This window comes from Stomoxys calcitrans, chromosome 2, assembly GCF_963082655.1.
Source record: "Stomoxys calcitrans chromosome 2, idStoCalc2.1, whole genome shotgun sequence".
Taxonomy (NCBI): Eukaryota; Metazoa; Arthropoda; class Insecta; order Diptera; family Muscidae; genus Stomoxys; species Stomoxys calcitrans.
The window spans coordinates 207,305,821-207,330,065 of NC_081553.1; the positions used below are offsets into that span (position 1 = coordinate 207,305,821).

General features: G+C 38.5%; 2 protein-coding genes and 2 non-coding genes across 4 annotated transcripts; 1 reads left to right on the plus strand and 3 right to left on the minus strand.

Moving 5' to 3' along the window:
• Positions 1-366: 366 nt before the first annotated feature.
• LOC106082492 (uncharacterized) lies at positions 367-6,041 on the minus strand. The gene is made up of 6 exons (XM_013245040.2): positions 5,816-6,041; positions 5,281-5,700; positions 4,956-5,133; positions 937-1,133; positions 608-858; positions 367-546 (listed from the first exon to the last, which is right to left on the minus strand). Exons 1-6 carry the CDS (start codon positions 6,009-6,011, stop codon positions 412-414), a joined length of 1,377 nt encoding a protein of 458 aa, XP_013100494.2. The 5' UTR covers positions 6,012-6,041; the 3' UTR covers positions 367-411.
• Positions 6,042-9,488: 3,447 nt separating this feature from the next.
• LOC106082495 (attacin-A) lies at positions 9,489-10,203 on the minus strand. Its single transcript, XM_013245044.2, has 2 exons — positions 10,022-10,203; positions 9,489-9,962 (listed from the first exon to the last, which is right to left on the minus strand). The coding sequence occupies exons 1-2, from the start codon at positions 10,201-10,203 to the stop codon at positions 9,563-9,565; spliced, it is 582 nt and encodes a 193-aa protein (XP_013100498.2). The 3' UTR covers positions 9,489-9,562.
• Positions 10,204-16,350: 6,147 nt separating this feature from the next.
• On the plus strand, positions 16,351-16,423 carry Trnav-aac (transfer RNA valine (anticodon AAC)). The gene has a single exon. It is a non-coding gene; the product is annotated as a tRNA-Val (tRNA).
• A 6,603-nt stretch (positions 16,424-23,026) lies between these two features.
• On the minus strand, positions 23,027-23,099 carry Trnaa-agc (transfer RNA alanine (anticodon AGC)). Its single transcript has one exon. It is a non-coding gene; the product is annotated as a tRNA-Ala (tRNA).
• Positions 23,100-24,245: the final 1,146 nt, after the last annotated feature.

Genomic DNA, 24,245 nt, shown 5'->3' on the forward strand with positions numbered 1-24,245 from the left:
AATCAAACACGTGCACCAGGCGGGATGGTTCCGAAAGGGGATTCGAAGATAATCTATATTGGGTCATTTATACGTGGACGCGTTGGCACTCACCGAGTAGAAAATTAGGTGGGCATGAACCGGTGCTCATAGGTAGGTCGCTCTCTTCGTACTCTCTTCTTTTATATCTTATCTTATTATCTTCCATCTGAAACTGATATGGTTACTCACAACTTTTTGCATTCCCACCTACTTAGTTTTTATCGCTAGGGTAGTACAGGGTGGGGCGCATTAACATCCGCACCCTCAGTACAACCTTTATAATAGGCTTTCAATGCATCCTAAACATAAATAAAATTACAGGAAATTGTTAATGAAATCCATTAGTTCATTGTTTACTAAGAATTATGCAGTTCTTTGAACCACTATTTATTAGTTATTAAAATTTTCCTTTAAAATGTCCTTTATCTCATTACACATATTCAATGACAATCCTGTATTCCTTAGATCCACAGCTTTCAAAATCTTGTTGTTAACAATGACATCTAATAAGTGTCTGCCAAAGATCTAATAAAAAGTTTATCATTTTCAAATTCCTCATATAACATTTTTAAGATGGAATTCTTACCACTCCCAAATCATTATTGGTAACATCAATGTACCATAAAGTCTCGCTTTGTGTTATAAGTTGCATAAACATATTTGTAATATTGCTGGTGAGGGAACAACCAGAAATGTCCAGATTTCTAATGGGTATATAGTCCAATACTCCAATAATAGCTGAGGCTCCTTCATCCCCAATGGGATTTAAACGCAAACTTATTTTCTCCAGATTAAGGCTTTTTATCAAACATGCCAAAGTGTGAGCTCCCTCTGAGGCTGAGGTGGAGTAGCAGCAATGTGATCGAAAATTTCAAATAGCAATGTAACTAGAAGTTATGGTTTGAAAATTCTTACTTATTTTATTGTTAGTCAAGTCCAAATACTTTAATGTTCCAAAGGACTCCTTGTTTAAAGCTCCCATAAACTCGGCGATACCTTCATCACCCAAACTACAATGCTCCAGAGATAGAGCTGTGAGGTGATGACAACCCTTGTCCAAACTATGTGCAAATAATCCTAGTTGATATGGCTGCAGGGAGGTGTTGTGTAAACTTTACATACACAAACAAACAAAAACAGAGAAAAGCAAAAAAAGGCAATCTAAATTGGATGAAACATTTAATTTTATTAAAAAAAATAACCCAAAGAGTTCTTGACTCCCGACACAATTTTCTAACAATTCTCCCGGGAACGAGACAACCTTCCGAAAACGCACTGTTCGATTGTGAAACCACGAGTAGTTCTAGAGTAAACACCACTGGTTATAGAGTAACCACCAGTGGTTCTAGAGTAACCACCAGTGGTTCTAGAGTAACCATCAGTGGTTCTAGAGTAACCACAAGTAGTTCTAGAGTAATCACGATTAGTTCTAGAGTAAACAAGAGTGGTTCTAGAGTAACCAAGAGTGCTTATAGAAAAACCACAAGTAGTTCTAGAGTAAACAAGAGTGATTCTAGAGTAACCAAGAATGGTAACCACGAGTAGTTCTAAAGTAATTACGAATAGTTCTGGTGAAACCATGTGTAACCACGATTAGTTCTAGAGAAACTACAGGTAGTTATAGAGTAACCTAGAGTGAATCTAGTGTAATCACGAGTAGTTTAAGTGTAACCGCGAGAAGTTCTAGAGTAACCACAAGTAGTTCTAGACTAACCACGAGTAGTTTAAGAGTAACTGCCAATAGTTCTAGAGTAACCACGAGTAGTTCTAGAGTAATTACGAATAGTTCCAGAGTAACTACGAGAGTTCTAGAGTAACCATGAGTTGTTCCAGACTAACTACAAGTAGTTAAAAAGTAACCACGAGTAGTTCCAGAGTAAGCAGGAATAGTTCTAGAGTAACCACGAGTAGTTCCAGAGTAACAACCAGTAGTTCTAAAGTACCCACTAGTAGTTCTAGACTAACCACAAGTAGTTAAAAAGTAACCACGAGTAGTTCTAGGGTAACTACAAATAGTTATAGAGTAACCACGAGTAGTTCCAGAGTAGCCACGAGTACTTCTAGAGTAACCAAGAGTAGTTCTAGTGTAACCAGTAGAAGTTCTAGACTAACCACAAGTAGTTCAAGAGTAACCGCGAGTAGTTCCAAAGTAACCACGATTAGTTCCAGAGTAACCACAAGTAGTTCTAGCGTAACCACGATTAGTTCTAGTGTCACCAAGAGTAGTTCTTCTTCAATCAAAAGAAATTCTAGTGCTACCACGTTTAGTTCTAGTTTAACCACAATTAGCTGCAACGTAACCACGAGTAGTTCTAATGTGACTACGTGTAGTGCTAGTGGAAGCAAAAAAGTTTTAGTGTAACCAAAAGTAGTTCTACTGTAACCACGAGTAGAGAAATTAATGCCATAGTGGCATCGGCTTGTTGTCAAAAAGTTACCTCGAAAAAGACCTATGACGCTGAACGCCTGGGTTTGACTCCTGATAAGAACATCAGAAAAATTTCTGCTGTGGTTATCCCCTCCTAATGTTGTGAACATTTGTGAGATACTTTGTCATGTGAAAACTTCTCCCCAAAGAGGTGTAAAACTTCGACATGCCATTGGGGCTCGGCTATAAAATGGAGGCCCCTATCATTGAGCTTAAACTTCAATCGGACAGCACTCGTTGATATATGGGAAGTTATATTCCTTAACGGAATGTTAATGGACAAATTTGCATTTTGAAACCTCGAAAAAGAAAGTCAGGAATTTCGTACTACTAACAAAATCCCTTATTCTTATGCTACCGAAAGCTATACTGATCTCCTTCTTACTTCCTTTCAGTAAAGCCTCGTTTTCTCACGATCCGGATCGTCCCATAGGATTTTCGTCGTCCTACCGACCGTTTCGCGGTTTGTCGCCCAGGCCCTTAACTCGGACTGCGTCTACTCGAGAGGCTTCGGGTTAACCAAATTGATTGACGGCATTCCCCTGGCCTTCACTACCAAATCGTCTGCTCCTTCATTACCTCTTACTCTTCTGTGGCCTGGCACCCAAACGATGAGGCACTCCAAACTGTGTTATATGCGTTTTTCGCCCAAGCCCTTAATTCGGACTGCGTCGACTCGAAAGATGTCGGGTTAACCGAGTTCATTGAAGGCAGTCCTCTGGCCTTCACTGCCAAATCGTCTGCTCTTTCATTCCCCCTTGCAACCAAAGGATGCGAAGGATGCCTCAGAGAAGGCATTAATCTCTTTTTACACTCCTTCCTGGTTGTTATCAGCGGTGGTTGTCCCTACTAATGCTGGCGTCATTTGTAAGGTAGTATGCCATGTATAAGCTTTTCCTTGTAGAGGTTTCGCACTGCGGCACGCCGCTCGAACTTGGCTATAAAAAGGAGGTTCCTTCATCGTTGAACTTAAATTTGAATTGGACAGCATTCATTGATATGTGAGAAGTTGCCCCTGTTCTTTAATGGAATGTTCGTGGGTAAATTTGCATCTTCAGAGATGTTCACACTCGACGTCCTCGCGTTAACACGACACCATCTCACGTATTCCATGATCGCCCTCCCGCCTGCATGACCGTATTATGATAAGACAGTCGAAAAGAGATCTCAGTCTCTGAGTTCTCAATGTATTAGATCCCCAGGCCTAGTCTGTCCTCTAGCTTTGATCCATCTGTGTAGCATGATCTGCCAGATGGAAATACCAGAGATCGTCAATCCAAGACTGTGCCGCAGGCAGCAGTGCTTCGCAATCGACCTCAAGTGTCGTCTCAGGTGTCCGATCAGAAATCTCTTCGAGTCTTTCCAGGTTTCCTATAGTCGCCTCGATTATACTGTTATGGTATGAGTTGCTCCTATCCTCAATCTATTTTCCCATCGCCTTAAGTCTCATAGCCGCAGTAGCTGTCTCACACGTAATCTGTTTATCTATGGGTAGGATATCTAGTATATCTACAATGCCTTAGCGTGGTTCTCATCGCTCCGCCTATGCCAAGGTAATCTGTACTCTAAACCAATTGTATTATCCTCACGTTAAACTTTTTCTCCTTCGCAGTCCAGCAAACTACTCAAGCGTAAGTAAGTATTGGTCTTGTCACGCTCCTGTAGAGCCAGAGGACTATCCTCCGAACCAGGCCCTATTTCGAGCCTACGGCCCATCTGTATATTGTCCAACATCTGTTAGCTTTTTCGGTACCCTCCTGAATATAACACTTCCAATTCAGTTTTCTATCCAAGATCACTCCCAAGTATTTGACCTTGTCAGATATCGAAATTGAGGAAACGTGGTGCGTTAAATTGGCCCACCTTCGTCTTCCTCGTGAACAGGCATATTTCCGTCTTCTCTGGGTTAACATTGAGACCTCACTGGGTGTAGACCAGTCATATGCCATATGCAAGACCCTTTCGGCCCTTCTGCATAGCTGGTTCAGATACTTCCCCTTAGAAGTGTTATAACATTGTCTGCGTAGCAGAAGGGTTCAAATCCCTCCTCAGTCAGCGTCCGTAATAGGTCATTTATGGTGGTCACCTATAGGAGTGGCGATAAAATGCCCCCTGTGGTGTGCCTTGTGCTACTTTCTCCCTTATATTTATGCCGTGGGACACACAATTTATCCACCTGTTCCTTAGCATATGGTTTATCCCGTTTCTAAGGACCCGATCCACCCACTACAGCTCTAAGGATGGATCAGTGTGTCGGTTCGTACATTGTTAAAGCCCCCCTCGGTGTCAATGCATACCGTCAATGTGTATGTCTTGGCACCGAAGGATTCTTCTATTTTATACACACTCTGGTGCAGCGAAGTCTCCCGCGACCTTAACTTGGCATTCAGCTTGTATTTGAGCAGTTCGCTGGATGTCCTACTCTTTATCATGGTATCTACACTACGTTCCATAGTTTCCATGGTCTACTTATTAACTTATCATTAAATTTTATTTTGCTATTTACCAAAAATTCACCAATTCATGACACTGAGCCAAACCTCTGGCCAGGATATTTGCATCCTTTTGCGATAAGGTATTGCAACCCAAATAGAATTGTGTCCCAATAGTTTTAGTACAATATGTCACACGTAATGTACGCAATTCCGGTAGATTACTCAAAATGAAATCAAGTGGAATGTGATCTACAAGAGAAATGGAATACAACATAGAGTTAGTAACTCAAAGGCAAAAGAAGAAGTTCTAAGATTTCCCCAAAAACAAGGTGTCTGTCCTATGTTTGAATGACATTTCAAAGAAGGGACAGACACTTTCCCTTTTCTTGACATTACCATTCAGACCATCCATGCTAGGCTGAAGGTAGTTTATCTCCAATTGATTTATATACGCTGCACAAATGTCCAATATTGTCGCCTGTATACCTTCCTCCTCATAGTCCAGCGTTGTTAGATTTTCAATAAACTCTTGCAGATGACGTTCCATGTAAATGTTAATCCATGGCTTTGTTACTTTTTTCTCCCTCTGCGGCACTGGATCACTAAGGCTGGGCGATGGTGAAGCCACTGGCGGATAGGGTGGATATGTGTATGTCATATAGTAAAGGGTTTTCCAGCGATGCTGATAACTTTTGCGCCAAAAGAAATCATCCTGAATGTGGGTGCTTAAAATCTTGAGAGGAAGATTTACATCCAAGTTGCTTAGAATGTAGTTACGGTCCTTTTGACGGGGTATTTCCTTAAAGACGGGATTGTCTGGGGGCCGGAAATGAAGCGAGCATTGCAAAAATAAACATAAACAAGAAATAAATAATTGTTGGCATTTGTCTTATTGTCGCAGTCACTCCATGTAAAACCTCCAACAACATACCACACCAATTTTCCAGCAGACAATCCAATACCAAATGCCTTAGGCTTTTGGGTTGATTTGTTTCGGTTTCCACATCATCGCCAATAGGCAATGATTTGCCATGAATTTTGGGCAATTTACATAGTGTCAAATCAAAATATGTTTTAAGAGTATTTAATTCTACGGAAATGGGAAATTCAACTTGGGTAAAATCCATGACTGTTTAAGGAATATTGACTACTGTTTGAAGTAGGGTGGGTGCGAGGCTTTGGAGCAAACACATATTTGTTTATCAACAACAAGTTGCTAAGGCAATAGTTGCCAAAGAACAACACTTTATGCCCTCGACAATGTCACCCTGTTATCATAAAACCAAATTGAAGATATATTTAGTAAGTTGGCCAGACGCTCGGTAGCGTGGGCTGGAGCAGGCGGTGGCTCCGAGTATATCTAACACTGGACAATATGTAAGCTGGTGACTTGACGATAGCCGAGACGTATTATTTAGCGGGCGCCAAGGTCCCTTAGTAGGTGTTTCCGTTATCTGCCGGGCAAAACGATGGCTTTTATTCGGAGACTTGACACTCATTCACGTCATGGAGGTACACAAATCCTCTTCTTCTATATTCTACGCACTGAGATACTGTAATGTTTGTGTAGACGGAAAGTATGCACAAACAATGACTTTGTGACGACTGTGTCTGAATGGCGGGGAAAACGGGTTGTTTTTGGTAAAAATATCTAATTTATTCACGGCGTGATTGCGGCACTAGTATATCGAGAGGTTTGTGAAGACGGACAGAAAGATACGGCGAAGAATGTTTCAGTGGCTTTATGGGAGATCGAACAAAACTCTGACTGTGGCGTGATGCATGTTGTACATGATTGAGGCCCTTAAATATATGGAAGATTGTGTAGACAGACAGAGAAGGTATGATGTACTCACAGCGTGACTGAGGCTATAAAATACGGGAATTTTCGTGGATGGATCATGAAAAAGTCAGCGATCGAAATTCGAATAGGAAAATTGTAACCGTTAGTACATAGCGAATTAAATTTAAAGACAGCATCTTTACCAATCATTACCAAATTCCTTAGATCAAGGACAAAATTTTGAACATTGGGCGATGTATACTTATGTGAGCTGCATCCAAATCTGAAACTCAACAGTAATGTCCACAGTCATCCCTCATGTCAAATTTTGAGGAAATCGTTCAACAAATGCCCACATTATTGCAATTTTGCTCAAAATCAGACCAACATATATATGAGAGCTAAATCTAAAACTGAACCGATTACGACAAAACTTCTTAAATAGTGTGGTAGTTTTCGAGGAAAGAGTTGTACAAAATTTTGGGAAGTGAAAGTGAAAGGCTCTAGAAGTGAAAATCGGGCGATATGTAAAGGGTGATTTTTTTGAGGTTAGGATTTTCATGCATTAGTATTTGACAGATCACGTGGGATTTCAGACATGGTGTCAAAGAGAAAGATGCTCAGTATGCTTTGACATTTCATCATGAATACACTTACTAACGAGCAACGCTTGCAAATCATTGAATTTTTTACCAAAATCAGTGTTCGGTTCGAAATGTGTTCATTCACCGTAACGTTGCGTCCAACAGCATCTTTGAAAAAATACGGTCCAATGATTCCACCAGCGTACAAACCACACCAAACAGTGCATTTTTCGGGATGCATGGGCAGTTCTTGAACGGCTTCTGGTTGCTCTTCACTCCAAATGCGGCAATTTTGCTTATTTACGTAGCCATTCAACCAGAAATGAGCCTCATCGCTGAACGGTGAATGAACACATTTCGAACCGAACACTGATTTTGGTAATAAAATTCAATGATTTGCAAGCGTTGCTCGTTAGTAAGTCTATTCATGATGAAATGTCAAAGCATACTGAGCATCTTTCTCTTTGACACCATGTCTGAAATCCCACGTGATCTGTCAAATACTAATGCATGAAAATCCTATTCTCAAAAAAATCACCCTTTATATATGGGAGCTATATCCAAATCTGAACCGATCTATATGAAATTCACCAGTAATGTCGAGAGTCAAGAGAAAATTCTTCCTCCCAGATTTCGAGAGAAATGGTTAACAAATGATCACATTATTGCAATATTAGTCCGAATCGGACGAACATATATATGAGAGCTATATCTAAACTTGAACCGATTTCAACCAAACCTCTTAGATATTTTCGGATTTGTCTAGAAAAGCGTTGTGCACAATTTTGGGAAGATTAGTCAATAAATGCGCTTGAGTGGCTCTAGAAGTGAAAATCGGGCGATACATATATATGGGAGCTTTATCCAAATCTGAACCGATTTATATGAAATTTATCAGAAGTATTGAGAATCATAAGAGAATCCTTCCTTCTAAATTTCGAGAGAGTTGGTTAACAAATGACCACATTATATCTATATTAGTCCAAATTGGACGAACATATATATGGGAGCTATATCGAAATCTAGACCGATTTTTTCCAATTTCAATTGGGTACATCTCTTGCCAAATTTAAAGATGATTGGATGAAAATTGCGACCTGTACTTTGTTCACAAATTAATATGAACAGACAGACAAGTATAGCTAAATCGAATCAGAAAGTGATTCTTATCAATTGCTCTACCTCACTCTTCCTTCTGGGTGTTACAAATACTAAGTTATAATACCCTGTACCACAGTAGTGGTGTAGGGTATATAAGTATTTAGTGGTGGTTATCCCCTTCTTACGCTGGTGACATCTGGTGTGGCGGCCATGCAAAAACTTCTCAACAAACAGGAGTCCCACTGCCACACGCCGTTCGAACCTGGTTATAAAAATGAGGTTCCGTTATCATTGAGCTTTAACTTGAATCGGACTGCACTCATTAATATTTGAGAAGTTTGACGTTCCTAAATGGAATGTTCATGGGCAAAATTGGATTGTATTAGGCTCTCAATACTTAAACAATTTGAGCTAACTATAATATAACAATGGCGGAAGGTATCCAAAGTTCGGCACGTCCCAACTTAGGTGTTTTTATTTGTTAAGTCCCTATATTGGTCTAAAATGACTATCGAATTGTCATATGGCGAAAAGGCATAGCCACAGTGTAGACGAATTGGTGTGCTGAACATGATTTTTTAATCATTCTTAGTTTACAAGTGCTTCATGTGACATTTTCGAGTCTTGTTGATACGTTCATTGTGGTCTACGACCGAAATGTTCGCTTGCTAGGGCTCGGCAAATTCTCTTACGTGCGCTCGATCATTTTGGGCTTTTAAGAATTGCTCCATTGAGATATTTTTTCTTGTCAGAGAATACGATATTCGCTCTGTTCACTTTGAGGTGTTTGAGTTCGCCAACAATAGCTAATTATGTGATTTCGTTGCATTTGGTTGGAAAATTCTAGCTCATTCTAGCCAAATATAACGCAGTCACACTATAACACTTGAACTCCATTATCAACGAATGTTATTGATGGCTTGCAAACAACATAATGCAGCTCATTAACAAAACAAAAATCATGTAGCTGGCTGGTATACCAGTGAGAATTTGGCAACACTTCGTGTTAGCTACCCTGCACACTGATGCCTCTCAATTTGTCACCTAAACCAAAGTATATGACATTTGTTTGTATGTTTGTTTACTATAACAGTTTGTTAATTTTATTTATTTTTTTGTTTAAATATCTTATAATTTATTCGATATTCACATTACCTAAGAGAAACCCGCTTATAGTTATAATAAAATATAGAAATCCGATATGAAATGTTTAAAATTTATGTGTAAAACCCAAACCACCACCAAAATCACGTTTTCCTTGGAATGGTCCACTCAAATGTTGATTGCCAAAGGCATTCATATTAAGGGATGATGCCTGATTGGGAGAAGTCCATAAGTTGGCGGTGCCAGTGGCACCCATGGTGGTAACACCAAATTTGGGAATTTGTGTTACACCCACCGTAGCCGAATGACCCTGGGCATGTGACCAGCCAGCATTCGCTCCCACCGAATCAAATTTCAAACCATTCTGCATTTGTGTACGATTATGAAAGGCATTAAGATCCACCGAGTGTTGATCGTTTTTAAAAGCATTAATGCGCAAATTTTCACCCATTGATTTACTAACGCCATGGGTATTGCTGTGTTGTATACCCAAACCATGGCCGTTGCTGGGGGGAAAACAAAGGGTTACTAAAAAATTTCTTTATTTCTGGTTTTGTTAACTTACGAACTCAATTCTGCAAAGGCTCCCGTTGTAGCGGGACCCTTTTTATTATTGCCTTGGGCAAAGACACCAGCGGTTGCTCCCAATTTTTCTTCCCAATCACCAACTTGACCCATGGCCTTGACATTAATGTCATGACCTCCTTTGGCATTGTCTGTTGCAGTTCCACCGATGTTTAAGGACATTTTTAAAGATTGTGGATTTGAAGTTTTTTTTGGGTCTAAGTAAATTGGTTTGTAAGTCTTCAAAGGTCTATGAAAAACTGTGTCTCTAGTTGCTTTGCTCAAACCATTTATACTTGCAACCCTTATCATTTTTTGTTAAAAATGTGAATCCCCCCATAACGATATATGGCCACTCATATTTAGTCTTTGTTCTTATTGAATAAAGGGGGGACATTTTATGATCAGCAAGAGTGCCACTTACATTTGATGTGAGTTTGTGTGTTTCCCCTCACAAGAATATAAAAATTAGTATCGTATGTGTAGGTTGTCTGATGGTGATTTCCCTTGATGAAATTGCAGACAAAATATTAAGACACATACGTACTAACCTAAAGATAAATCATATATACTATAAGGGAAACATCACGGCGAACTCACAATGATCTAATTTTAGAGAAAAATCCCAAATAAATGTTTTGAAATAACTTCATAGATATATTTTTTTACACAAGCATATAGGAAGAGGAGGCACATTCATGTAGTTTTTCGGAACATATGGATATGTCCGTCCGTCTGTCGGTTTATTTGTCCATCTGTTTGTTGAAATCACACTGTAATCTTCAACAAGTAAAAAGGCGTTAAGTTCGGCCGGGCCGAACTTTGGATACCCACCACCTCGGGTATATATGTAAACAACCTTTCATTCTGAATCTCGGCCGATCTGGACCAAATTTATGAAGGAAGTCGAAGGGCTTTACACAACTCACTGTCCCAAATTTCATCAAAATCGGATAATAAATATGGCTTTTATGGGCCTAAGACACTAAACCGGAGGATCGGTCTATATGGCAGCTATATTCAAATCTAAACCGATCTGAGCCAAATTGACGAAGAGTGTCGAAGGGCCTAACACAATTCACCGTTCCAAATTTCAGCAAAATCGGATAATAAATGTGGCTTTTATGGGCCTAAGACCCTAAATCGGAGGATCGCTCTATATGGCAGCTATATCCAAATCTTGACCGATCTGGACCAAATTGACGAAGAATGTCGAAGGGCCTAACACAATTCACCGTTCCAAATTTCAGCAAAATCGGATAATAAATGTGGCTTTTATGGGCCTAAGACCCTAAATCGGAGGATCGCTCTATATGGCAGCTATATCCAAATCTGGACCGATCTGGACCAAATTGACGAAGAATGTCGGAGGACCTAACACAACTCACTGTCCCAAATTGCAGCAAAATCGGATAATAAATGTGGCTTATATGGGCCAAAGACCCTAAATCGGAGGATCGGTCTATATGGCAGCTTTATCCAAATCAGGACCGATCTAGACCAAATTGACGAAGAATGTCGAAGGGCCTAACACAACTTACTGTCCCAAATTTCATCAAAATCGAATACTAAATGTGGCTCTTTTGGGCCTAATACCCTAAATCGGAAGATCGGTCTACATGGCAGCTATATCCAAATCTTGACCGATCTGGGCCAAATTGACGAAGAATATCGGAGGGCCTAACAACACCCAAATTTCAGCAAAATCTGATAATAAATGTGGCTTTTATGTGCCTAAGACCCTAAATAGGCGGATCGGTCTACATGGGGACTATATCAAGATATAGTCCTATTTAGCCCATCTTCGAACTTAACCTGCTTATAGACAAAAAAAGAATCTGTGCAAAGTTTCAGCTCAATATCTCTATTTTTGAAGACTATAGCGTGATTTCAACAGACAGACGGACAGAATTTATATACTTTATAGGGTCGATGTATTGCAAACGGAATGACAAAATGAATATACCCCCATCTTTCGGTGGTGGGTATAAAAATTACATACATAAGCTAAAAATTGATAGAGATTGGCTTTTACCTAAGCTAACCAGTAAGGAAAGACAAAAGTCGGGCGTTGCCGACTTTATAATGCCCCCGACACTAAGTGTGAAATTTTAATGTCCGTTCGGGTGGGTTTTGGGATGGGGCTTTCCCCCAAAATTTTATACCAATTTCGTATTTTTGGGGTACGATACGGTGGCATACAAAAATTTCGCTTAAATCGGTGTACCCATCTTCTAGATATAATGTTTTTTAAAATGGGTGTTAGGGGGAGGGTCCGCCCCCTTCGGATATTAAAAAATGTAGTACCCTTTTTTCACCGGGGACTCAAACTCAACCGTTTTTGATTCAATACGGAACAGACAAACAAACAAATAAAGAACGAAAATTTTTTATATAAAAGAAGATTAATATGTCTTATGACACAGTTCCCTTGGTTCCAAAGACTATGTTTCATTGTTGTAAGAAATAGTGTTTAACCAAAAAAAAAAACGCAGTTTATCAAACCTAAGCCCCAAAAAAATTTAACCCTCTTGCGCCAGGATTTGCTTATTAATTATTACATTGTCTTCCAACAAAAATTTCTAAGGACAATTTTCTTGAACCATATGTCAATAAAGTATTTGCAATTAACAACAAAAAATCTGCTTGCCCACGAAAAGTTAGAATAAAGCAAAAACAAACAAATCAAAAATAAAATGCAAAACTTTAAAATCCCTACAGCCATCATTTTCATTATCCTTTCAGAGGAGACTTCTTAGCCCAACACGAAGGAGAATCAAAAAAAATGTTGAGAAAACATTGGCTCAAGTATCCTTTTTAATGGTATCTATAAACTCAACAAGAGCTATGCCAAAACTCCTGGGAATCTAAGAAGTGTAAGCAGACCTTAAAGTGCGTATGTGGGTGTGTGTGTTCGAGTGCGAAAGAGTCAAGAGGGAAAATCTGCTGCCTAAGCACTTTCGTTGGAGAAAACTTTTTTAGTGCTTTTCGGTTTTTTGTTTTTGTTGGCAACACACTTCTCTGGGTTGATTGTTGTTATTTTGTATTTGTTTTTCTAACGCCTTCTGAGGACCATGGTACAGTGGGGAGTATTTTGGGGAAGAAAGATTCGAAATTTATTAAAATAAATTTTTCCACTAAAGGCGACATAGATATTACGGGGTCGATCATCGGAAGCAGTAACTGCAGTCGTTAAAAAGATCTAAAGAAAGTCAGTGAAAGTGGGTCTGGCTTTAAATGGAGATAAGACAAAGTGGATGGTATCAACCAAAGACCTGCAGCGGTGCACCTCACATTTGAGGTGCACCGCATAAATATTTGTCTTTTTGGATCAACGCAACTTACGAAACCTTTCAGCTATATTTAACACAAATGGCATGTAACAAACAACACAAGCGGTGGTGCAAAATTGGGCACTTAATAGTCACTTTGGCTAAAGCAATTGTCTGTATCGCATGCCACCTAAAAACAAAGTTAGTTAGAAACACCTGCGCTTATAGCATAGAGTGAGAGATGCGCAAACGTTTTAGTAATCGTTCAGCGGATGTGGTTGACGGACATCGTGTGTTGTTAACAAAGGAACACTACTCAGATGAGTGGCATATGAAGCCAAAGCAATCAGAGGAATAGGTTATCAAGTTTTGTTAAGCGGCATAGATATACTCTGTTGTTTTTTGCACTTACATTTTAATTTTTGGATGAGAATTGCTTTTATCAGTGACACTTTTTTCTTTACCCAAGCCATTATTAAGGACCCAAATTAATTATCTCATAATAATCTCATAACTTTGAAAGGTAGCGGAGTGTGTGTGTCTTCTATTCAGATTAAGCGCAAAGTGAGCCATCGCTTAAAATGTAAATATGATTAACAATCATTTTATGTCATCGGCAAATACACTTACAATAGCTTAACGAATTTAAAGGAATAATTTATGTTTTGGTCGTTGAGATTCGTAAGCGTCAACAACGATTGCTGGTATAAGGTGTGAGCGTGCCATCAGCTTCATGTCTATGGTGTGGACTCATTTTTAATGTGGTTTGCTGCTGTTCTCTGGTGGTTATTTGTATGTGTCATGCAAACGAAGCGACTCCCGGGGTAAATGACGTAAATATTTATGCTCATGTGTCTCTTGTATATGAAAATTGAGGCTTCTAAGGGTTCAAGAACACAAAACCGGGGCTCGGTTTATATGGGGGCTATATCTGTTTGTATACCGATTTGGAACATACTTGGCATGGATGTTGGAAGTCATAACTAAAGTCCTTGTTCCAAATTTCAGTCAAATCGGCCAAAACTGTGAATATTATTATAACACCGGTTCAGATCTTTTTATACTCACCACCATAGGATGGGGGTATACTTATCTAGTCATTCCGTTTGCAACACCTCGAAATATTCGTCTAAGACAATATATAAAGTATTTATATTATTGATCGTATCGACGTCCTGAGTCGATCTAACCATGTCCGTCCATTCGTCTGTCGAAATCACGATAGCGGTCGAACGCATAATGCAATTTTACACAGATACTCAATATTGATGTAGGTAGTAGAGGATTTAAAATTGGCCATATCGGTGCAGATCTAGACATAGCTCCCTTATAAACCGATCTCCCGATTTGACTTCCTGAGCCCTTACAAGCAGCAATCTTTGTCCGATTTGGCTGAAATTTTGCATGTAGCGCTCTGATACGACTTCCAACATCTGTGCCAAGTACAGTCTAAATCGGTCTATAACCTTGTAAAGCTCCCATATAACCGATATGCCGATTTGATTTCTTGAGCTCCTGGAAGCCGCAATTTTTGTCTGATTTGGCTGGAATTTGTCATGTTGTGTTCTGTTACCACTTTCAAGTATCTGATATAGCTCCCATATAAACCGATCTCCCGATTTGACTTCTTTGGCCCTAACAAGCCCAATTTTTGTCCGATTTGGCTGAAATTTAGCATGTGGTGTTCTGTTATGATTTTCAACAACTGTCTAAAGTACGGTCTAAATCGGTCTATAACCTGTTATAGCTCCCATATAAACCGATCTCCCGATTAAACTCCTTGAGCCCTTACAAGCCTACATGTTTGTCCGATTTGTCATGTGGTGTTTTGTTATTCAACTACTGTGGCAAGTATGGTTCAAATCCGTCTAAAACTTCATATAGCTCCAATTTTTCCCCCCTTTTTGACTTCTTGAGCACTTATAAACGGCAATTATGTCCGATTAGGCTGAAATTTTGCATGCGGTGTTCCGTTACGACTTCCAATAACTGTGCAAAATACGGTCCAAATTAGTCTTTAACCTGATATTGCTCCCATATAAACTGGTCTCTCCATCATTCGGTTCCTAAAAGTTCAAATTTTTGCTGGTTTGATAGAAGATTGGTATGCAGAATAAAATTATGCCCTTCAACTAAATTTATTTTTTTTGAATTTTTAGCATAATCCATAGAGGTGGGTTCCCAAGATTCGGCCCGGCCGAACTTACCACGCTCTTAATTGTTCTATATAAGTAAAATTGGTCAAAAACATTAAATAGCTAAATTGATCCAACGATTATCATCTAGCGCAACTGCATGTTGATCCGATGTAGCGCAACTGCATCTTAACCGATTCGGTTAAAATGTAGCCTGTTTAGTTCTATTATGATTCATATCATTCAATATTATGATTCAATTCATACACTGATAAAGATCCCATATAAACCGATCATTATTGTTTTGAGTGTCTGTCCCTACAGCAATATTTATTGGAATATTGGACAATTTTTCTTGTGAACCTTATCTTTATTGCATATACAAAACAATTACCCCCACTGTTCCAATGAATTTGGTTGTGGTGATTTTTTTGTGATGCTTCCTATTTAAGGTGAGGGTTTGAGGGGAAAGTGAATGGTTTGAAACAAAAACAAGAAGTACTCTAATATAAGTAGAAGTGTGTCGGCAGCAGTTTGTGTTGTTTTCTCCGGGGACTAATGGGTTTTAAGAGGGTTAAATGCCCAAAACAATCGCCACCAATCTAATTACACTAAAATATGAGCATTAAATTTGTTTAGAAGACCCGTTGCCCTAACCAAAAGACAAATTGTTTTTCTCATTTTGCATACTGAGTAACAGAGTTTTTGTTCTACAAATCCAAAGGTAATCTTTGTCAGAGAAAAATCAAATTAAACAACAACGTACAAAAAAATAATGCAGTTTTTTTAATTTATTTTTAGTTTTAATTTTCATTTTATACACACAACTAGTTTTACACTCTATTTATGAGATATGATATTTGATTGCCATTGATTGTTGTTTTGAATGTTTAGCTTAGTTTTGAGTAGATGGCAACACATGTGTTTCCGTGGTGTAGTGGTTATCACATCCGCCTAACACGCGGAAGGCCCCCGGTTCGATCCCGGGCGGAAACAGATTAAATTTTTTCTTTAATTTTTTTCAAAATTTAGTCTCTCTTATCTTATATTGGGTTGCCCAAAAAGTACACTTTTACACTTTTTTTCTAAAGCAAGCTAAAAGTAACAGCTGATAACTGACAGAAGAAAGAATGCAATTACAGAGTCACAAGCTGTGAAAAAATTTGTCAATGCCGACTATATGAAAAATCCGCAATTACTTTTTGGGCAACCCAATATATAAAAATCAATTTGTGTTTGTTTGTGTATAGACTCAGAAACGGCTGAACAAATTTTCTTGAAATTTTCACAGATGGTACATATTGACTCCGTGGTGAAAATAGGGTACTACATTGATATTGATATCTGAAGGGGGGACGGACCCTCCCCCTTATCCTAATTTTCAGAAACGCCAGATCTCGGAGATGGGTGTTGCGACTTAAGCGAAAATTTGTGTGCTCTCATAAAGTATCCTAAAAATAAAAATTTGGTATCCAAATTTCGGATGGGGTACCTAGGGGGGCTGCCCCACCCTAAAATCTACCAAACATATATTTACACCAATCACGACAATATGGGACTCAAATGAAAGGTATTTAGGATAAGAAAACGTATATGATATCCAAGTGGTAGGGGGACCACCCCAAGCCCCAAAACACCCCTAAATCGGACGTATTTACCGACCATAGCAATATGGGACTCAAATTGAAGGTATTTACGAGTAGAATACGAATCTGATATCCAAATGTGGGACCACGTTTCTGGGGGTCCACCCCTCCACAAAACACCGCCCAAACAGGACTTATTTACTGACCATGGTAATATGGGGCTTAAATAAAAGGTATTTGAGTGTAGAATTCGAATCTGATATCTAAATAGGGACCTCCCCAAAAACATTCCCCAATGGGGTCAAATCTACGATCATAGCAATATGGGGCTCAAATGAAAGGTCTTTGGAAGTAAAGCACGAATCTGATAACAATACTCGGGAAAAGTGTTTATGGGGCCACCCCCCCCCCCCCCCCCCCACACCACTCAACTAGGAATTATTTGCTGACTATTGCAATATGAGGCTCAAATAAGAGGGTTTTTAGAGTAGAACACGAAACCGATAAAAAATTTTACAGGCCAACTCACTGAGTGGGCGCCCATCCCTCAAAACACCCCCCTCAAGCCGGTCATGTTTGCCGACTATGGAAATATGGGGCTCAAATTAAGGATATGTGGAAGTAGCCCACGTATCTGATATGAACATTATGGGCCAACTGTCTAGCGGACGTCCCACCGCCATAAACACCACCACCCAAATAGGACGTCTTTGCTCACCAAGACAATTTGGGTCTTAAAGAGAGTGGAACTTAATATTCATAGGTTTTAGGTCCAATACCCCAAACCGGACATATTTGCTGACTTTTGCAATAAGGAGTTTAAATGAGATTAGAAAACGAATTTGATATCCAATTTTGAGGGCAATGGCAATATGGGGTTCAAATAAATGATATATAGATATATGAGAATAGAGCACGTTGCTAATATATTTTCGGGGCTTAGTGTTTGGGGGACCACCCCACTCCCCAAAACAACCCTAAATCGGGCCTATTTACCGACCATGACAATGTGGGGCTTAAATGAAAGGTATTGGGGGGTAGAGCAAGAATTGATACCCACTTTCGGGACCAATTTTCTGGGGGTCTACCCCTTTCCCAAAATACCCCACAATCAGCGATTTTTTACTGACCATCGCAATATGGGGCTCAAATAAAGGTATTTGGAAGTAGAATACGAATTTGATATCCAAATGTAGGACCATGTATTTAGGGCATCACCCCTTTCCCAAAACATCCCCAAAGGGAAAAAATTTTTTCGACCATACCAATATGTGGCTCAAATGAAAGGTTTTTGAGATTAGAAAACGAATTTGATAACCTATTTTGGGGCCATGTGTTTGGGGGAAGCCTCATCCTGTAAACTCCTCTTCAGACAATGCTAATATGGGGTTTAATTAAATGGTATTTGAGACAAGAGCATGATTCTGATATTTTTTCAGGGCCAAGTATCTGGGGGACCACCTCTCCCCCGAAAACACCACTAAATCAGACATCACCTTACATCCAAACTTAAATTCGTAGACCAATAAAGATCATATGGGATTCACATAAAGGCCCTTATATTGTTAAACTGTTAGTCAAGCGATATACTATTGTCGTAGCATGGTATTTCACTAAAAGATCTTTAATTGTCGAAAATAAATATTACAAGGAAACTTTTGTTCCATATAAAGTAAGAGAAGGCGCAGCGCAGCGGGCCCGGGTCAGCTAGTTTTATTATAACATATAATTTTTATTTATTTTTTTAATAAATAATTAAAAAACAATACTCATATACAATAGTTAGGGGTTGCCATGTTGATAAAAAAATTAGGATTTTAACCAAGTTTTTGTTTTTAAAGAAATATTGGTATAAAAAATTGTGATAAACAACACGACGAATGCTCAGTAGTATGATTAAGAAGGCCATTAAATTCCCTGAAATGCTTTGATAACTTGAATGCTGTTTTGCTGGGTTGTTTTTTTGTTCTGCTCCTCACTTATTTCGCATATTTATGCTATTTTTCAATTAAAATCAAATTGTTTTTCTGTCTGCTAACACACATACAAATGTGCTTACATGCATACGAATACATATACAATTTTTTTGTTGTTAGTGTATTATTTTTGTATTTTTCGTGTGTTTATTTAGGACTTTTTTTTGGAGTATTTTGTTAGCCTTTCTGCCATCAAGAGGATATTTGACTCAACACTACATTTAATATGAGAAGTATATGTGAAAATGGATGACCAAATGAATGAAGCAAGGATCAGGTATACCTTCGTTTGTGGAATGGATAAGTAAAGTGGTTAGAACAAAAAAAATCCAAATGGATTTGAAAAAATCCATTTCTTTTTCAATTGAACTTATAACCAAAAATTTTAATTTATGGGAAGTGGTACAATGTGGTCACCCGGAAGAAATTTTCTTCCCTTCCAATGCTCTAACAATTAGTTGTACATTGATTCAAATGGAAAATACGAGAAATCAAACTGATAAATAACAAGTAAAAGCGTGCTAAGTTCGGCCGGGCGGAATCTTGGGAACCCACCACCATGGATTCTGCGAAAAATTTATACGAAATAAATTTAGTTGTAGACCATTATTTTATTCTATTGGGTTGCCCAAAAAGTAATTGTCGGTAATATAGTAGTAATATAGTCGGCGTTGACAAATTTTTTCAACGGCTTGTGACTCTGTAATTGCATTCTTTCTTCTGTCAGTTATCAGCTGTTACTTTTAGCTTGCTTTAGAAAAAAAGTGCGCGAAATTTTGTTTACATTTGTTTGTTTGGCGTCAATTTTAATATGGGTACCACATGTATTGAAAGAAATTCATTTAACAAACCGAATCAACGCTTGTGATATGCACCTTAAACGCAATGAATTCGATCCGTTTTTAAAACGAATCATAACTGGAGATGAACAATGGATTGTTTACAACAACGTTAGTCGAAAACGATCATGGTCCAAGCATGGTGAACCAGCTCATACCACTTCAAAGGCTGATATCCACCAAAAGAAAGTTATGCCGTCTGTTTGGTGGGATTGGAAGGGTGTGGTATATTTTGAGCTGCTTCCAAGGAACCAAACGATTAATACGGATGTTTACTGTCAACAATTGGACAAATTGAATACAGCCATCAAGGAGAAGCGACCAGAATTGGTCAATCGTAAAGGTGTCATATTCCACCAGGACAACGCTAGACCGCACACATCTTTGGTCACTCGCCAAAAACTGAGTGAGCTTGGCTGGGAACTTTTGATGCATCCACCATATAGCCCTGACCTTGCACCATCAGACTACCATTTATTTCGATCTTTGCAGAACTCCTTAAATGGTAAAACTTTCGGCATGATGAGGCTACTTTCTTTTAAAAAATCCGCAATTACATTTTAGGCAACCCTATATAAGGCAGCAGATCAAAGATTAAGCAGCCAAAAATGAAGTGCCTTAGGTAGGGCTGTGCAATTTAAGACGTTTAAGAAGAATAAAGCGCTCCTTCTATATTATAACATGAATAATTAGTAAAAAATAAAAACCGTCGTTTTTGTGTTACCTATTAACACTTAAAAATTTTGGTAAAATGTGTTTAGTTGTTTTCGAACTTGAACAAAAAACCACTTGACAAAAAATCTAACCATCCTTCCCCTTTGCCAAATATTTATCTGCCAGGACACTAAAGTAGATGTAAGAGACACGAATGATACATGCATCTAACAAAAAAGAAATGGCAGGTGGGGTGACAAAAGTTTTATATTTAGCACCACATAAATCATGTATGGTTTAACGAATACTTTTGATTTATAATGGTGGCGCGTTTAAATATTTCACAAACATTTTGCTAAAAATTAACTTTGTTTTCTCCCTCCCGCATAAAAGTTGTTCAACCTTTGTTCTCTTTAGTCGGTTGTCTGTTATTCTTTATATCCTGCTTGGCGAGCTGTCTGTTTGTCTGTCTGCTTCGCTGGCTGTGTGTGTCTTGGGATAATTCATTTGAATAATTGACATTTTGGGGTACTTATTTCATTGTTTCAAGCTCCAAAATTCGATTTGAGCAAAACAGTAAAAAATATTTCATGCTGTTTAAGTTGAAACCCAAAGAAAGAACAGCAAAATTCGTAAAACTTTTCCATTTATTTATGATTTGTTTGTGCGACTTTTCGCTGACGAGGCAAAACAAATCTCCAATTAATTCAATGAATTTAAGATAATTGTATTTGGTTGGCTCCTCCCCATTCATTTTCTTACTATGCAAGCGAAAAAGGCTAAGATTTTTCTTTTTATACCCTCCACCATAGGAAGGGGGTATACTTATTTCGTCATTCTGTTTGTAACACTTCGAAATATGCGTCTAAGACCCCATAAAGTGTATATATTGGGTTGCCCAAAAAGTAATTGCGGATTTTTTTAAAGAAAGTAAATGCATTTTTAATAAAACTTAGAATGAACTTTAATCAAATATACTTTTTTTACACTTTTTTTCTAAAGCAAGCTAAAAGTAACAGCTGATAACTGACAGAAGAAAGAATGCAATTACAGAGTCACAAGTTGTGAAAAAATTTGTCAATGCCGACTATATGAAAAATCCGCAATTACTTTTTGGGCAACCCAATATTTTTGATCTTCATGACATTTTAAGTTGATCTAGGCATGTCCGTCCGCCCGTCTGTCTGTCTGTCGAAAGCACGCTAACTTTCGAAGGAGTAAAGCTAGCCGCTTGAAATTTTGCACAAATACTTTTTATTGGTGTAGGTCGGTTGGTATTGTAAATGGGCCAAATCGGTTCATGTTTTGATATAGCTGCCATTTAAACCGATCTTGGGTCTTAATTTCTTAAGCCTCTAGAAGGCGCAATTCTTATCCGATTTGGCTGCAATTTTCACGTAGTGTTTTGGTATCAATTCCAACAACTACGCTAAGTATGGTTTACATCGGTCCATGTTTTGATATAGCTGCCGTATAAACCGATCTTGGGTCTTGACTTCTTGAGTCTATAGAGGGCGCAATTCTCGTCCGATTTTATTGGTAGTACTTCCAACATATGTGCTAAGTATGATTCAAATCGGTTCATAATCTGGTATAGCTGTCATATAAACCGATCTTGGATCTTGACTCCTTAAGCCAATAGAGCGCGCAATTCTCATCCGATTTGGCTGAAATTTTGCATGAGATGTTTTGTTATGACTTCCAATAACTGTGCTAAGTATGGCGTAAATCGGTATAGAACCTGATATAGCTGCCATATAAACTGATCTGGGATCTTGACTTCTTGAACCTCTAGAGGGCGCAATTCTCATCCGATTTGGCTGAAATTTTGTACAACGGCTTCTCTAATGACCTTCAACATACGTGTCTAGTATGGTCTGAATCGATCAATAGCTTGATACAGCTCCCATATAAACCTTCTTCTTGAGCCCCTACAAGGCACAATTCTTATCCGAATGAACTGAAATATTACACAATGACTTCTGCAATGTTCAGCATACATTTGTGGTCCGAATCGGACTATAACTTGATATAGCTCCAATAGCATAACAGTTCTTATTCAATATTCTTTGTTTGCCTAAAAAGAGATACCGCGCATAGAACTCGACAAATGCGATCCATGGTGGAGGGTATATAAGATTCGGCCCGGCCGAACTTAGCACGCTCTTACTTGTTTTTATTATCATTATACCCCGCTCAGTTTGAAATGGGTCTTTGGTCAGCTGTGGAAAATGAAATCCTTGTTAATTGTTGAATTTGTTCATTTTACTTTTGAGGGGTTGAGACCCAGAAAAAAACGGAACATAGACACCATGACGCCTGTTAGAGGTTATAAAATATCTTCAAAAGTTTATTATCTTTATTATATTAATTTCATCTATGGCATTTTATGGAATGTACAAACATAGGGTTAAAAGAAAACTGTCGAAAAAGTTTAAAAATTAAATTAACAACTGTCGGAAAACAAAGGCCATTAAAATGATTAAAAATCAATAAATCACAATGGTAGTGAAAGAAAAAATTTTATGAAAAAATTATTCGAGTTGGAGATGCGGGGCATCGATCCCCGTACCTCTCACATGCTAAGCGAGCGCTCTACCATCTGAGCTACATCCCCTTATAAATTTCGCTGGAGGTAATATTGCCATCCACCGGGTCGGGCCGTACGCTGTGCAGTGATTTCTTACATATGATTCCCAATTTAAATCCAATAGTTAATAATATGCCTTTGGCATATTAATTATGTTGAAGACTTGTTTTTGTACTCAAATAAATGCAGTTGAAGTATTTGGTATGTTGTGATAGTTTTAACAAATATTCAAACCCATTAACATGATTTCTCCAAGTAGTACGAACTATGTCTATAGTATCTAAGACATTAATAAAACCACAATCAACGACAAGCGGTTACCCAGCTAACAATATGATCCGACTTTGTCTGATGTCCGACATGTCCCCACATAGTCGGACGAAACATATGACAATTTGTACCGAATCCGGAAAGAAATCGGTTCGAAAAGTCAGAGGGAATTTATTGTATCTTTCCCGACATTTAAAAACGAAATCGTAACGATTTCTGTATGGCGTGTCCGTGGAATGATTTGTTTGGTTCATTTTTATACCCTACACCACCACTGTGGTACAGGGTATCATAAGTTTGTGCAGGAGAAGAGCTAGACCCATTGATAAGTATACCGATCGACTCGGAATCACTTTTTGATTACCGTCTGTGAGTCCATGTATTCTTGTAATCAATGTACAGGTCGTATTTGTTGTCTTTAATTCCTCTTCTTGCAGGAGTTACAAGCAAGCAGCTGAAGGGCCATAATATACAGAATTAAACGTGTGTTAAGTTAGGCTGGGCGGTAATGAATTTGTATTCTAAAGGGTGATTTTTTTGAGGTTAGGATTTTCATGCATTAGTATTTGACAGATCACGTGGGATTTCAGACATGGTGTCAAAGAGAAAGATGCTCAGTATGCTTTGACATTTCATCATGAATAGACTTACTAACGAGCAACGCTTGCAAATCATTGAATTTTATTACCAAAATCAGTGTTCGGTTCGAAATGTGTTCATTCACCGTAACGTTGCGTCCAACAGCATCTTTGAAAAAATACGGTCCAATGATTCCACCAGCGTACAAACCACACCAAACAGTGCATTTTTCGGGATGCATGGGCAGTTCTTGAACGGCTTCTGGTTGCTCTTCACTCCAAATGCGGCAATTTTGCTTATTTACGTAGCCATTCAACCAGAAAT